This window comes from Leuciscus leuciscus (genome assembly GCF_965113295.1).
Source record: "Leuciscus leuciscus genome assembly, chromosome: 20".
Taxonomy (NCBI): Eukaryota; Metazoa; Chordata; class Actinopteri; order Cypriniformes; family Leuciscidae; genus Leuciscus; species Leuciscus leuciscus.
Window position 1 is genome coordinate 37,445,698 of NC_138744.1, and position 16,153 is coordinate 37,461,850.

Sequence of the window (16,153 nt, forward strand, 5' to 3'; positions counted from 1 at the left end):
TTTAAAAAAAAGCAATATCTGTACAAACAATAGCATTTGTCTTTGGAATAAGAATAAAGACAGAGAGAGAAAAAAGTAGTTTTTCACCACAAAAACATGATCTTTTTTTTTTTTAACTAAGCTGAAATAGTACGTCTCCACCAATAATGCATAATGCTCCACCAAACAATATGATACGATAATTCATACTTAAAATAAACAAAACACACACAAATGTATCAAATATCATTTATTTCTTTTTTATAAAAGCATTTTTTATATCTTAAAAAAATCAGAATTTTCATTGTATTTTCTGTAATCCTGTAAAATAAAGGAATCCAAGGATGAAGCAAAGAATCAAAGTTGAGTTAAAATGAATCCTCATGTGTGCTAAATACACATATGAACACGAGGCCGAGTGAAAGAGGGAATGTCAGTCCTGTAACCATCGGGAAAACTCCAGTGTTAGACGAGGAAAACTATAGAGAGAAGAAGAAGATCAGTGCTGTCGAGGAAGAGGAGATCGTGCGCTTGAAGGCTAACAGAATAACGCAAGAAGTGTCTTGACCAAAGGCACGTTCGTTTGTAGACGACAAAAAGAAACGTGTGATTGAATCCTGATATATCCTCACTACCGTTTCTTATTCGGAGAACCGGTTTCCAGAGTTTCCACTCAGTTCATTCATGCAAACGCACACGAGTTCAATTCTACATTAATATGGCAACCGTGAACAACCAACACTTCTAAATAATGCGTTTTCCACATCTTGAATGATTTTAGACATATTCTGTTCTGCATTTTCACATTTACACGTTTCAACACTCTCGTATAAAAATCAGATGATCGCCATGCAAATATACAGTTGAGGACAGAATTATTATGAGCGAAAAAAGGTTGTGAAAATAAGTATGCATTGTTTATCCTTTTGATCTTTCATTCCAAAAATTTCACAAATATCTAACCTTTTATTAAGGTAAAAAAAATAAAATGTAGGGGGAAATCACTTTATAAAATAAAAAAAATTCTCTAATACACATTGGTCACAATTATTGGCACCCCTAGACATTCTTAAGAATAAAATATCTATGATCTCATTCATATTTAGCATTTTTAGCACACCAGGACAAATTTCCCCATTTCCAGCATCAGGCCAATAATTAACTCTTTCCCCGCCAGTGTTTTTTGAAAAAGGTTGCCAAAATTTTTGCTCATTTGCACAATTTTCATGGCCCCCATATTTTGTTATATGAATATCTGAACATGCAATAAAAAAAAAAAGAAGCTTCATGCATTCTTTTTTTTATCAACACTTGTTGGTAAGGTTCATTAAAAAGCAACATTTTGAACAAAAAGCTGAGACTACAACATGCATAAGCAATGCTTTTATCGCTTGTTTCTGCTTCTTTGCATGCGTTTTGATCCATTGATTCTGTAAAAGATGGCTAATAGCGCCCCCTACCGTATAACAGTGTAAAGACATGGAAAGCAGGGAAATCCCATCAATGGCAGGGAAAGAGTTAACGACTTTTGTCCATTTACTTGAACAATAGAAGATGAGGAGTGTTTGAATGAGGAAACCTGTCAGGAAACAATCTTAAAATGTAATTTTTCTGAAATTGATATTTTCAATTTCCATTTTCAATTGTTTTACTTCAAAGAAAGGTTTTGTACTTATTTTTTTAAATGAAAGATCAAAAGGATAAACAACGCAGATCTTGCTCATATTTTCCTAATAATTCTGACATCCAGCAAACTCATTACCAGCTCACACATTCCTATCATCTCATGGTCTCATCATCCCTAATGTTGTCTTTAATAGGGAAAATGTTCTTACAAAAGTACTGTATATGGTGCTTTTTTTGTAATTGTAGGGACATTGAGTCAGGGTAGACGCCATATTTAATAAAGATGAAGATTGTTCATTCACAAAGCACTAAATATGTCATCTACCCTGACTAAAGACCATGTTAAAGTGAATGATTGTTTGGCGTTTGCCTCAGTCTCCTCTGGGAAAACCAGCTCCATCCATTCAATCCGAGAAGAACATGAGCGATAAAGACTTAATATCTCTTTCTGAACAGAAAATCAATGGAAGACGTTCTCAAAACTCGACCTGAAGCTCTGAATGGATGTCGTTCTCTCCTAATCAAGCGTTTTCAGTTGTTTCATTGATTTGCGTCTTCCGTCTACAACATTGAGAGTAAATGCAAAAACTAGTGTTTAATATCTCTTTAAAATTACTCTATTCATTGAGTGTGTGATTCTAGAAACACATCCTAGCCACGTAAACACTGAAACAACATCGGGTGTCTCATGACTGACAACATCCATCATGTTTGGGGTTTTAAAGAAAGCAAAACTGTGTCAACATTCAGAAATGTCCACGTAAACAGACTCGGGGTGTTTTTAGTCACTGCAAAAGTGATGTCACTGCATTAACAACTAGTTACTAGTTAGATTGGTAAAAGCGGGTGTCTGAACTGAGGTTTAAAATGCATGTCACTTTCATATAAACAAATTCAGAACAAGATCAAGCAGTCAGAAGTGGAGTGACATCTGAATTAGCTGCAGTGTGAACACTATAAGACGAGAACGAGATGTCTGTGCCGCTGGATTTAACACCGTGTCTCGACCAGACGTGAGCACGATGTTTATCGAGTTTTTGTCCTAACCATCCGAACAACGTTAGAAACAATTTCTATTTTGCGAGGCTGGAACAACAACATACAATCTGATAATGATAATCATGATGGTCATGTGCTTTATTTACTGTTAAATTAAGTTAATATGAGTTTGAATATCATTTTGCGTGACCTTTGTAGCCGTACTAAAAGCGACAATTGATAATTCACCTCAGATCTTGAAGGGAACTGTGAGCAAACACGTGTATTCTATGACAAAGATTTCAAACTTTCAGTCACTCCGTATGTTTTTAAATAATGTTTATATGGTGTAATATTTATGAATTTGATTATGTACTAGTTCATTTGGTTGTGAGTGCAGTGCGCTTGCAGAGAGGCTCCACCCCCACTCTCTTCTGATTGGCTGAGATTTGTAATTGATTTGGTTGTGAGTAGAGACTCCACCCACACGCTCTTCTGATTGGCTGTGATTTGAAATTGATTTGGTTGTGAGTAGAGAGACTCCGCCCACACGCTCTTCTGATTGGCTGTGATTTGAAATTGATTTGGTTATGAGTAGAGAGACTCCACCCACACGCTCTTCTGATTGGCTGTGATTTGTAATTGATTTGGTTGTGAGTTGAGAGACTCCGCCCACACGCTCTTCTGATTGGCTGTGATTTGTAAGTGATTTGGTTGTGAGTAGAGAGACTCCGCCCACACGCTCTTCTGATTGGCTGTGATTTGAAATTGATTTGGTTATGAGTAGAGAGACTCCGCCCACACGCTCTTCTGATTGGCTGTGATTTGTAATTGATTTGGTTGTGAGTAGAGAGACTCCGCCCACACACTCTTCTGATTGGCTGTGATTTGTAATTGATTTGGTTGTGAGTTGAGAGACTCCGCCCACACGCTCTTCTGATTGGCTGTGATTTGTAATTGATTTGGTTGTGAATAGTTAGACTCCGCCCACACACTCTTCTGATTGACTTTTTTAGTTGTTGTTTTTGTCTAGTTTGGACAGACAAATTGCTTGTCTCTGAAATCTAATTGCATAGCGTCTGGTTAGGACAAGGTGTAAATCTTAAAAAAAAGAAAATAGTACAATTATGTCATTTTGAAAAAAATACACAAAAAGGCTTGTAAAGAAAGAAAAAAACTAAAACTTCGGGTCAATTAGTGGAACACCTAAACTGAATCCAAACATAAGCAGCATGAACAAGGTGTTTATGCATTCATACAAAACCCCTTTGGACTCCCAGATCCGGTCCATCTGAAAGTTCAGGCACTGTGACGTTGTGTGCGGTGTTTCGCACGCGCGACTTCTCCACGGGACGTCATCCTGCGTCTTCAAGAGGGGCGTAACGCTTGCAGCGGGAATAAATATACAGGCGACCTCAGCAAATCCCACATCTGACATGATCCAGAGTTAAACCGATGTGCAATATTCTGAGTGCATGTGTGTGTGAGTGCATGTGTGTGTGTGTGTGGCTGGCGAGGTTGCCATGGTCACCGCTGTCATTGGCAAAGCATTACGAGAGGGGGTGTGGAAGACAGAAAGCTTTGTGTCTGTGTGTTGTGTGAAACTCATCCAAATGCCAAATCACGTCAATGCGGTCTCTGATCGAGCTTTTTGATTTCATATATTCGTAGTTAGTGACGAATCTTCTTCGAACACAACACTCCCCCCCCCCCCCGCTCCCTCCCGGAGCGTTTCCGTGCCCCCGTTTATCCCCGTTTATCCCCGTGGATCAGGTTTATCAGGGTTCTGAGGGGTTTTCGGATGCCGTTTCCCATCCACAGGGAAGGCGCTTCTCAGATTTGTCAGAGTCGCTCAATGTCTCTGTACTTCTTGCGCAGGATCGATACCTGGTCCTTGAACAGAACGGGATCCAGTCTCATCTGCGAATGGACCAGGGGCATCGTGCCAAACCAGCTGGCAAATTTGTTCATGCATGTCTGCCGCTGGGCAAAGTGGTCCGGGTCGGCCCAACGAGACGCCCGGGACGTCTGAGGAGGAAAGAGAGGCGGGTTAGCTGCTTTCTCAATGTAAACGGATGTCTTCAACCCTCTGTGGTTCGGTGTTGCCTCCATGCAACAGTCTATTTTAGTTTATTTTTAATAAAATGAGACACCCATTTATTGGTCAAACATATCTCAGGGGAGAAGAACTCAAATACAAATCAACGAAAGTGCAAAAAAAGTGGTCACATGACCACCATTTAGAGTCTTGTTTGTGCACAGGTCACATGGCTTCATATTTTCCCCAATGAAAAGTGCATTTTCGCTAATTTGCGTCCAGTTAATCACCCACAAAAAACATGAGTCACTTTCACTGATAAGTAAAGAAGTATTTTCAAGAACTTTACATTATATGCCTGTACATCTATTACAGCATCTCGCACATGATGGAGCTAGGGATGTGCGACAGTGACAAAAAATGATATCTTAATATTTTCTGGGATTTTATCGATAATGATAATTAGATGATATTTTGCTGGGTGTGTTTATTGTGTTGGTATCTTGTCAGGCTTTTACACAGACCGTTTAATGCAGATCAGAGGGACATGAATGTGTTTAACCAGCAGCAAAGGCAGAAATAATGTTTAGCTTCTTTTTTTTTAAACATAAAATGTTGAGTATCGATATTTTGAAATGATGTAAAAAGTGCAAAGATACTTTAAATGTGAAATTAAAACAGCAAAGTCACTGTCACTGAGTTTCAACCGATTCATTCAAACGGCTGATTCATTCAGGAACGAAGCATTTGACTCTCTTAATGAGTGAGTCATTGAATCATTCATTCAACCGATTCATTCATTCAGTAATGAAACACCTCCGTGGGTTCAGAGACACGAAACAGTCCTGTGTCTTTGTTTGGAACGATTTTCGTTGGCGAAATAGAGCAAAAACAGGCGATATTGTGTCTAAAAATGTAAGTAACGGTTAGACTAATAACCCTATTAACTTCTTGTTTATTGAAATGTTGTATAAAATCAATATCACATTTGTAATCATGCTTATATTTGGAGAAAAAAACATATAATATTGATTAACTATACTAAATGATATAAATATAATAGACACACAGAGGTATTTTTGCCCCTTATCTTGAATATTAAGGGCGTTATAAATGTATTTTAATAGTCTAAATGCTCAAGCGCACTAGTGTAACCTACTAGACTACATCACGTAGTGTATGTGTGCGCTCTATAGTTCAAGTTCAAGTTCAAGTTGAGCTTTATTGTCATTCCGCTACATGTGGGGACATACAGTGGAACGAAATGTCGTGCCTCGCAGGACCATAGTGCTACATAAATACAGACATACAACAATGAAGTAAAAAAACACTATAAACCTATACACAACTAGATGTGTTTAGATGATGTATAGATGTGTTTCTATGAAGTTAGAGACATGCTCCATAATATCAGATCAGATCACACATCGTTAAAACAGCTGAAAATATGGCAGTGACAGAATCACACAGAGTTTGTACCTGTCCCATCATCGTCTCCTTGTACTGTTTCTTTTGAGTGACCTTGATAGGCGGCATCTTAGTGACAGCAGACACTAGGAAGTTCATGAGGATGTCTTCACAGTTCGAGAGCTGGTCCACCATGGTCTTTAAGCTGCCGGGCAGGTAGTGTGTGTACAAGTAGTTATAATACCTGGATTAGAAAAAGATAACGCATTAAACACATTTATTACATGGCTTGGTTGAATTCTAATGTAGAATGCGGTGTGTTATTTCTTGTTATACCATGGTCTGGGTGAATACTCGATTCTGATTGGCTGCAGGGTGTCCATTATAAAGTGATAGAGGACACCTAGTAAAGGAGTTCTGGTGAAACTGACTGTTTACCGTTCGAAATGAATAAATAAATGCGCTGGCTACATCAGCTGTGAGTAACCATAGCAACAGGCAGTAAACTGAAGGCTTCTACGAGCTGAGCGGACTATAAATATCTCCGGTTGCTTAATAAACCGTCAGGCGTAACCAGGGAAACCAAGTTATTATTTGTAAAAACTTTAGATTTCGATTGTAAAACTAATTAAAATATAAACTAATGTTTTAAAAATGTGTTATTTGGCAAGTGACCATATAGGAGACATGTAGTTGTTTTTCTTGAGAGGTCCTTGTATTTGAATGATTTCTGCATGATTGTATGTATGTACAGTAGTATATATATTTTATTTTTTACTATGTTGTGTTTATGTATGGCTGCTTCCTTGTATGTAGCACTTTAATATGTTGTTTATGTATGGCTGCTTCCTTGGCCAGGTCTCTCTTGTAAAAGAGATTTTTGATCTCAATGAGACTTCCTGGTAAAATAAAGGTAAAAAAATAAATAAGCGGGTTAATGCCCTTCGAGGTGTCCATTAATACCTGACAATGGACACCTCGAAGGGCATTAACCCTTACATAACCGCTGCTAAGGATAACACACTGTTGCCATGATAAACAGAGCGTTGCTATGGACGCAGGATTCTAACCGTAGAGACGGAACGGACTATTTTCTTTAGCAGAAGCAATACAATCGTTTTTAAGTCAATAAACTCCTTTTTAAATCAATATTTGTGTCAAATTATTGATTTATTTGGTGGGTAGCCATGTAATAAGCGGGATAATGTAGAGCAAGGCGGTTGTTATAGCGAACCCCTTCAGGCTGATCAGGACCCCGACGCGAGGCGGATAATAAGGGCTTATTTTAAAAAGCCCTATTTGGTCGGTAATTGTTTCTCAATGGGTCATAAGGTATTTTCAACATTTACAGGGGTTAGTCGGTGATTTTATTGCTGTCCGAATCCACAATGTCAGTGTTTTTCTCTCACCACCCGCGTAAAAAGCCCCGGCCGAATCACCTACTGTTTTCTGACAAACACCAAGATCGTGTGGTGATTTAATTACCGTCCGAATCCACATCTCTGAGTTTACAAGAAGAGATCACTTTAAAATTCACTGTTTAAATCCTTTTTGATCACTGCAGGGCACCGTACGAGAACTGTTTCACATGCATCTTAAAGATGTACACTTTTATTTACTGAAATGCTGGAAAGTATTTACAAGAACAATATTTCATCACAGCTCCACCTCAGCGAACAAAAAGAAGAGAAAAAAAACACGTAAACATTTGAAATCGGGCCTTATTGTGGCAGCAATATATGACACCATTTTAAAATATGTGGGCTAACGTTATTATACACAACATTAAAAATACAAACCAAGCAGCTTTATTTTTACCCCAATGTAAATAAGAGGATGCATGAACTTGTTTCCGCTAATTTTCATATTTTTTAAATATCATCCTTTTGAGATAAAATGCAAGAATTTCAAATATAGCGTATGCACGTCTAGCTTCCTACTTTTTTTTAAATTTGATTAAAATAATTAAATAAAAAAATAAAAAATTCTTTTTCTATTATTAAATTAAATATGAATTTATTCATATTATTCCAAGCATATGACATTTTATTTACAGCAGACAATCATGCGAATGACCACATGAGTGACAAAACTCGCTCCTCCACCCTCAATAAATCTCCATCCGAATGCAGGAGTTTATCACTGAGATCCAGCGCTGCACGATATTGAAGAAAAATGCGATATGCGATAACTCATTAAATAATGCGATATTCGATATGCGATGCGATAATGCTTAAAGTGTGTAAAGTAAACTTAAATTATCTATTATATAACCTACATGTGTTTCACTTTCTTTTTGTGACAAGAAAGCATCCCTAAACTTCTGCCAGTGAACATCAGTGTTTTACTGTATATAAGAAGTGTTATTGTAACATCAGTGTAAACCTCGGGGTTCAGGGGTTCAGGTTATCCTACATTAGGGTTATTTAACAACACAAACTCAATAATCAAATGTAAAAATAAAACACTGCTTAGTTTTCACTGTATGAATTAAATATATACTGATTCTTATTAAAGCTACAAGAGTTATTCAGCCGAGAGCAGCGAGTGATTTTCTCTTTGTCTTTTGTTCATGATCGCAGTTATTGCGAGCCGTTGTGATATGCATATCGCGATATATGCATTTGTGATATTTCGATATATTGTGCAGCCCTACTGAGATACCATGCAAATACATTTTTTACAGACGTCCACATGAGAAACAATTACCGTCCGAATAGGGCGATAAATCACTAACAATACACAAATGCTCTAAACTCTAGTGATCTGCCGGCGTTTCGGCACGCCCAGTTTCAAACTCTACACAGGAAAAGTTTATTTTAGATGTTTGCTTATGAGTATTTTTGTGCGTGGAGTGTTTTGTTGCTGCTCATGGAGAGTGTACACCTTCCACTGCAGTGCTAATGACAGTGAGATGTGGTTCGTAAGTTGGTTATCTGACTGACCTGTGGTAGAAAGCAGCACCGGTCAGCACCATGGAGTAATCATTGGTCCACTTGGAGGTGTATCCCCAACGCTCCTTGTTAGAGTCCCAGAAATGGCTACGTGCTGGGTATCCCACAATCCTCTCTGGGAAACTTTGCCAAACAGTAAAGGCAAAATCCACCTGTGGGAATGAGTACACTATAAGTACATACTAAACATGCAACTACTACACTTTACAATAACTTCACATGAACTAACAATGAAAAATACTGCATTTGGATTAAGACAAACCATGTGTAAGTTCATAAGTCGACACCATTGCTGAGTATTTCCTCCTTAAAACTGCAGTGAACCAAAGACAGTCTCAAACACACGCTTTGAAATCGCTGGTGTTTCTGACGTCACAAACTACCTTGTAACCAATCAGATCAACGTGTGATCGTCAACCAGTGGATCTCTGAGCTGAGTGAGTGAGTGGAGGCGGGGCTCATTTGCATATTTTTGGTGAACTAATCCTATAATGCTGATAATACAATTTAATAAGAGCAAATTAAATGTAAACAACTTCTGAAATAAAATGCTTGACCCAAAATTAACAAAAACTAAGCACTTAGAATCATTATGATCGGTTGAAAAAAAGAAAAAAACAACAATCTGACAAAGTAGTCTTTAATAATGTCTAAATACATATCCAAATGCAAAACCTAATACAAGTAAATTATTACGTCTGAAAACAATGTTTCCAGCAACTAGGAAATACACAGCCATGTTTATATATTTATATATATGGCTATACAGCCATCTAGTGGTTACACGATGGTATTACAGATGATAAATGGTGCATAAATAATATTCAGTACCATAAAATCTGCTTATATTGCCAGTTTTTTTTTTTTAAGTTTTCCCTGATTCCTGTGATTGGTTGTAGCCAAAGTCCCATCTTTGAAACCAAAGGTGGCCATCTTTGAAACATCTCTCGGGCAACAACACCAGTCTAATTTTTTTTTTCTTCTAATTCCTCAAATAATGACTAAAAAACTGCATTTTTCAGCCAATGTGCATGTGCAGTCATAAGTGCTTCTAACAGTGATGCAATGACTTTACCAGTCTGCAATTGGCTCTTTTATTTATATAAAATGAATAATACCTGAACTTCGTATTTTGAGCACTTCTTGTGTTGTTGTTGTTTTTTGCCTCTTTATGATGACTCGCTTAAATTAGTCCTAATTTGTAAGTCGCTTTGGATAAAAGCGTCTGCTAAATGACTAAATGTAAATGTAAATGTATTTAGAAGGCGGGACTTATTCCACCCTATTGCGTGTTGCACTTTCTCCCATTCATAGTACTATGATTGCACTGTCTTTGCATATCTAACGTCTTTGTTGCATCCCCCAGACTCACCTCAGTGGTCGAGAGCACAGTGTCCTCATCCAGACTCAGGACTGCATCTGTCCTCATGCTGTCATAGGGCAGGAATCGGCTGCTCATCACCTAAACGTAGTCAAACACGTGAAACCTCCTCCAGAAAATGCTCAATATCTCATTCAAGGCAGAGAGCAAAACGACGGCAGCAACAAATCTATACGCCATCCATCATGTGTCATCGCAGCGAGTAAAACCAGACACTTCATTTGATAATATGAGAATATAAAGACAGGCTGAAGTGGAGATTCACCTTGCTCTCGCCCTCGATTACGATGACTGGGACAGAAGTCACGGGCCAGCGATGCTTCGCGGGAAGAGGCTTGTCACAGTTCCACAGGACAATGATCTGATACAAGGTCATCACAGGTCATTTCTACTATTAAGTACATTTTTATATCATTTACACCACTGTTCAAAAGTTTGAGGTCGGTCAGATTCTTTAATGTTTTTGAAAGAGCTCACCACGGCTGCAAAAATACAGTAAAAACAGTGAACACTGGATCATGAATATCTCTGTTCGCCGCACACCATGTGATTTACACACGTATAGGACTCAGTCCTGCAATAACATTCATATCAAATCACAGGCTGATCTCGGCACGGGAACTTTAACAGCGATTCTCATTCTGCTTAAAATCTTTACTTATCCATCAGAGACTCTTTATGAGATTCTGAGATACAAGGAACCATAACAGTTTTATTGCATTTATTACCCTCAGTGATAAAACATATTTAACATAATTAATCAAGTGAATAAAAACTCAGAAACAAAGTCCAAGCAATAAAACTAACTGTTCAAAATACGTTTAAATGTCTTTTTACTCTCTTCTGCTCACCAAGGCTGCATTTATTTGAGCAAAAATACAGTAAAAATGTGAAATATTATTTTAATTTAAAATATCAGTTTTCTATGTGAATATATAGTAAAGTGTAATTTATTCCTGTGATCAAAGCTGAATTTTCAGTATCATTACTCCAGTCTTCAGTGTCACATGATCCTTCACAAATCACTCTAATATGATGATTTGATGCTCAAGAAACATTTATGATTATTATCAGTTGAAAAGAACAGCATTCATCAGAATTTTTTATAACATGTTAAAGTCTTTAATGTTAATTTGTATCACTTTAATTTCTTTCAGTATTAATTTCTTTCCAAAAGAAAAAAAAAAAAAAATCTTACTTTTGAATAGTCTTAATAAATGATATTACTTCATGTACTTGTATCACAATATCACAGTTACATTTCTCTACTTTGTGAATGTAATGTTTTTGGGAACAACATCCAATCCTATTAGTCTTTTGTAAAATGTCTTTAAATAACAATTGCCAGTTCCTCAGTGACATCACATTCTAGGAAATGACCTCATTTTGGAGGGAAAACAAACATCTGTTAGTATTAGCAATGGATCTGATGAGTTCTCTGATGCCAAAATAGCTAAATTAACTCTTATATGCTCTTATAATATCTTGTTCATTCAAGTTAGAATTCATAAAGTTGAAGTGACTGAGTTTGACCAGAGCATATTTCTAAAAAGCCTGATATTTGCTTTTATGGAAATGCATCCTTGATGTGGTTTTTATGCAACAGCTGCTGAGCTATTTCTTGTTTCCAGAACTAATAAAACTGAAATAAACAAGTTTAAGTTGAGGAACTAAAATTATTAACACAAAAACTGAAATAAATATAAATGAAAGCTAAATATAAATATTTTTTTTAAATGACAAAAGCACACATTTTTTGACTCAAAATAAAATGGAAACTGTAGGTATAAAAATAAAAGCTAATTTAAAATATTAATAAATGCTAAAATAGTATTAATAAATAATATTATAGTATATAAATAACTGACCTGGGCACAGTACTGTGATTTGGCCACAGCCACTAGCAACTTGAGAACGGGTTGAGACTGAGATACGAGAGGCGTGACTGCGTGAATGACGGCGGTGAACTTCTGCTGTGGTTTAATACCTGTGGAGAAGAAGATCAATATGTTTAATTAGACAATTCATATATTTATAAAACACTGACTCCATAGAGTAGATTTAATAGTATGTTGTTAAAGGTGATGTAAGATATTTTGTTAAAATACATTCTCTTGACCCAGTTTATTGTTCATTGACTAATATTAGTATGCCATTCATGAGATTATCTCCCGCACAAGAGTAAACAATAGTAGCACTGTAGCAGGAGGAGAGTTTGGGGCGTGGCTACTGTAGCAGGAGGAGAGTCAGGGGTGTGGCTACTATAGCAGGAGGAGAGTTTGGGGCGTGGCTACTGTAGCAGGAGGAGAGTCAGGGGTGTGGCTACTATAGCAGGAGGAGAGTGTGGGGCGTGGCTACTGTAGCAGGAGGAGAGTCAGGGGTGTGGCTACTATAGCAGGAGGAGAGTTTGGGGCGTGGCTACTGTAGCAGGAGGAGAGTCAGGGGTGTGGCTACTATAGCAGGAGGAGAGTGTGGGGCGTGGCTACTGTAGCAGGAGGAGAGTCAGGGGTGTGGCTACTATAGCAGGAGGAGAGTTTGGGGCGTGGCTACTGTAGCAGGAGGAGAGTCAGGGGTGTGGCTACTATAGCAGGAGGAGAGTGTGGGGCGTGGCTACTATAGCAGGAGGAGAGTCAGGGGCGTGGCTACTATAGCAGGAGGAGAGTGTGGGGCGTGGCTACTGTAGCAGGAGGAGAGTTTGGGGCGTGGCTACTGTAGCAGGAAGAGAGTTTGGGGCGTGGCTACTGTAGCAGGAGGAGAGTTTGGGGCGTGGCTACTGTAGCAGGAGGAGAGTCAGGGGTGTGGCTACTATAGCAGGAGGAGAGTGTGGGGCGTGGCTACTGTAGCAGGAGGAGAGTCAGGGGTGTGGCTACTATAGCAGGAGGAGAGTTTGGGGCGTGGCTACTGTAGCAGGAGGAGAGTCAGGGGTGTGGCTACTATAGCAGGAGGAGAGTGTGGGGCGTGGCTACTATAGCAGGAGGAGAGTCAGGGGCGTGGCTACTATAGCAGGAGGAGAGTGTGGGGCGTGGCTACTGTAGCAGGAGGAGAGTTTGGGCGTGGCTACTGTAGCAGGAAGAGAGTTTGGGGCGTGGCTACTGTAGCAGGAGGAGAGTCAGGGGTGTGGCTACTGTAGCAGGAGGAGAGTCAGGGGTGTGGCTACTGTAGCAGGAAGAGAGTCTGGGGCGTGGCTACTGTAGCAGGAAGAGAGTTTGGGGCGTGGCTACTGTAGCAGGAAGAGAGTTTGGGGCGTGGCTACTGTAGCAGGAAGAGAGTTTGGGGCGTGGCTACTGTAGCAGGAAGAGAGTTTGGGGCGTGGCTACTGTAGCAGGAAGAGAGTTTGGGGCGTGGCTACTGTAGCAGGAGGAGAGTTTGGGGCGTGGCTACTGTAGCAGGAGGAGAGTTTGGGGCGTGGCTACTGCAGTGGGTGTTCAGTCAAACTTACCGAGCTCGGCGTAGAAGAAGGGGAAGTCGCCGAGATATGAGGAGTACTGTGGTAGGGTGAAGAGTCCTCCCGGCAGCCGGTTCCACATCAGCGTGCTGCGGCCGTTGTGCTGAAACACACGGTCCTGGATGATCTGGAAGAGGTTTAAAAGAGGCTTTTAAGAGTACTGTGAATTCGGACATGCAACTCTTGTCACTTACTGTTTTTCGCCTACTATATAGTAGATATTACTTAATATTCAACAATTTTATTGACCTGCCTGCATTGACACCATTATATGAGAAATGAACTGAGCTAAACGATTTCTCCAAAGCGGCTATATATATATATATAAATAAATTAACTAAATAAATAACTTTTTTACAACAAAAATGAACCATCACTGAACTTACTTAAGCTGGACGATGAGACCATTTTTTTTTCTTCTAGATCTGCTGTACAGTTCTACAATCTGCTGTTTTCAATGTAAAGCTGCTTTGTAAAAAGCGCTAAATAAATAAAGGTGACTTGACTAGAAAAGTATGCGATTTCATTGCAGCCTCTGATTAACATGGTAAATATGCTTTTTATTGTGTCACGGCATCGCATGTTAGACTCAGTTGACAAACATTAACAAGGCTCAAATTTCATGAGTGTTTAAAGAGCCTAACTTTCATAAACATGAGGCCAGCTGGACCGAAGCCATGTTTATTCGGACACATATTAATGCTCGGTATCACAGATAAACCCTTCAAGACCTGACCCGGGTGTCCTCTTACACACTAACAGCAATCCAGCACATCTCAGAACTACAACACTTCCTCCAGGGAGAAGTGTGTGAAACCAGAGCCTGAGACCGGCCAGATGGAGCTCGTTTTCATTCAGGAATAGCTCCCGAAATGACTGATCACATGCAATTCATTCTATAGGGAGGGTAAAAGAATTTGTGCAAAAATGTTTCTTTTTCCATTTGAAAGAAAATTAAGCCTTTTTTTTTTTTTCATTGTGACATTATGTGGGGGTGGGGGAATATATACTTCTCATTATGGTATTTGTGACTGATTTAAATAGTAAAATATTTATAGATAATGAGCACATTTATGCAAATTTTACTAAATAAATCATTGTGCCTGGATGATTCTCATTATAATATTATCATTAAATCATTTAAAATGATGAGAATTACAAATAAACCCATAATTACATCTGATTCCGGATGCATTACAGTAATGAGAACTGTGGAGTGAAAACGTGCTCAATAATCATGAAAATAATCACGATGCAAAAATCTTAATGGTCCTAAAATGAGCATAATTTTCTGCAATTTTCTCATTTTCTGTTTGTTTTTAGGGTAAATTATGACCCGGGCAAGTTTTTGTGGGATTCATCCAATCGGATTCGATGGCCTCATGTCTTGACCGCTGTAAAAGATGTTCATTGATCAGGACGTTGCTCACCTCTAATGTCGTGAGCACGATCTTCTCCACAGAAGAGAAGTACGCTTCCCACAAGAACTGCGTCTGCTGGCGGAGGGACAGAATGCGATCCTGATGGATGGAGCGAACCGTCGATGGAATCTGTGAAGAGATGTGAGCAGTGAGATCATGTTTCATTTCCAATCGAAGGCACCAGTTAAATAACTAAAGGAATGGAAGTAAAGGAAGTTTCGAGAGTAGATTAAAGGAAGAGTTCACCCCAAAAAGTGAAAGTCATTTCAGGATAGTGCTTGGGTGATTGATGAGTCTATAGGGGATCGGCACCTGATTAGTTGCTATGTGGTTACCAAGGAGATACCAGGGTGTTGCTAGGTAGTTGGAAAGATAGAGAGAACCATAGATAGATAGAACTAATAACAGACAGACATACAGACAGATTGAATTAGATAGATAGAGAGATAGAGAGATAGATAGATAGATAGATAGATAGATAGATAGATAGATAGATAGATAGATAGATAGATAGATAGATAGATAGATAGATAGAGTTCTGTTGTAGTGTTTACTCAACAAACTGAGAGAACTATAAGTCACATCAGGTGTGTGCGTTTATTAAAGTCTCTCTTCACTGTAAACACAAACAGCCCTCGAGGAAGATTCCCTTTACAAATATTGCACTGGCCGATTAGTGTCAGCTTCTGTCGAGGCCTCCAGCGCCTCAGGGTCACGAGAGCGTATGAAACGCAGAACTCCTGCTCTCGACAGAACCTGTCGCTTCTCTCACTCTCGAGTCGTTCTGCCGGCGAGGGCAAGAGTTTCGATTACACACGACCAGCTCTCAGTGTGGAGTCTCTGAGGCCTGAGGACTGGCACTGATCGCTTCTGACCTGCTAATTAGCATGTGGCATTAGAACGATTTCATTCATGGATGATTCA

The 16,153-nt window shown here is 39.0% G+C and overlaps 1 protein-coding gene across 3 annotated transcripts in view; it reads right to left on the minus strand.

Annotated features, from left to right (window-relative positions):
* Nucleotides 1-214: 214 nt before the first annotated feature.
* The window catches only part of ext1a (exostosin glycosyltransferase 1a), a 68,223-nt gene continuing 52,284 nt past the window's right edge, over nt 215-16,153 (minus strand). Inside the window, exons 4-12 of one of the 3 annotated variants that reach the window (XR_014200692.1) lie at nt 15,239-15,358; nt 13,803-13,935; nt 12,232-12,350; nt 10,629-10,724; nt 10,355-10,444; nt 8,974-9,134; nt 6,101-6,272; nt 3,592-4,611; nt 215-3,330 (exon numbers count right to left, since the gene is read on the minus strand). Coding sequence is in view for 1 of the 3 variants with exons in the window: in XM_082150092.1 (XP_082006218.1) it covers nt 4,426-4,611; nt 6,101-6,272; nt 8,974-9,134; nt 10,355-10,444; nt 10,629-10,724; nt 12,232-12,350; nt 13,803-13,935; nt 15,239-15,358 (1,077 nt within the window). In the remaining 2 variants the exon portion in view is untranslated. Of the gene's footprint in view, nt 4,612-6,100; nt 6,273-8,973; nt 9,135-10,354; nt 10,445-10,628; nt 10,725-12,231; nt 12,351-13,802; nt 13,936-15,238; nt 15,359-16,153 lie in introns of all 3 variants that reach the window. The other 2 variants (XR_014200693.1, XM_082150092.1) reach the window with 2 other exon arrangements.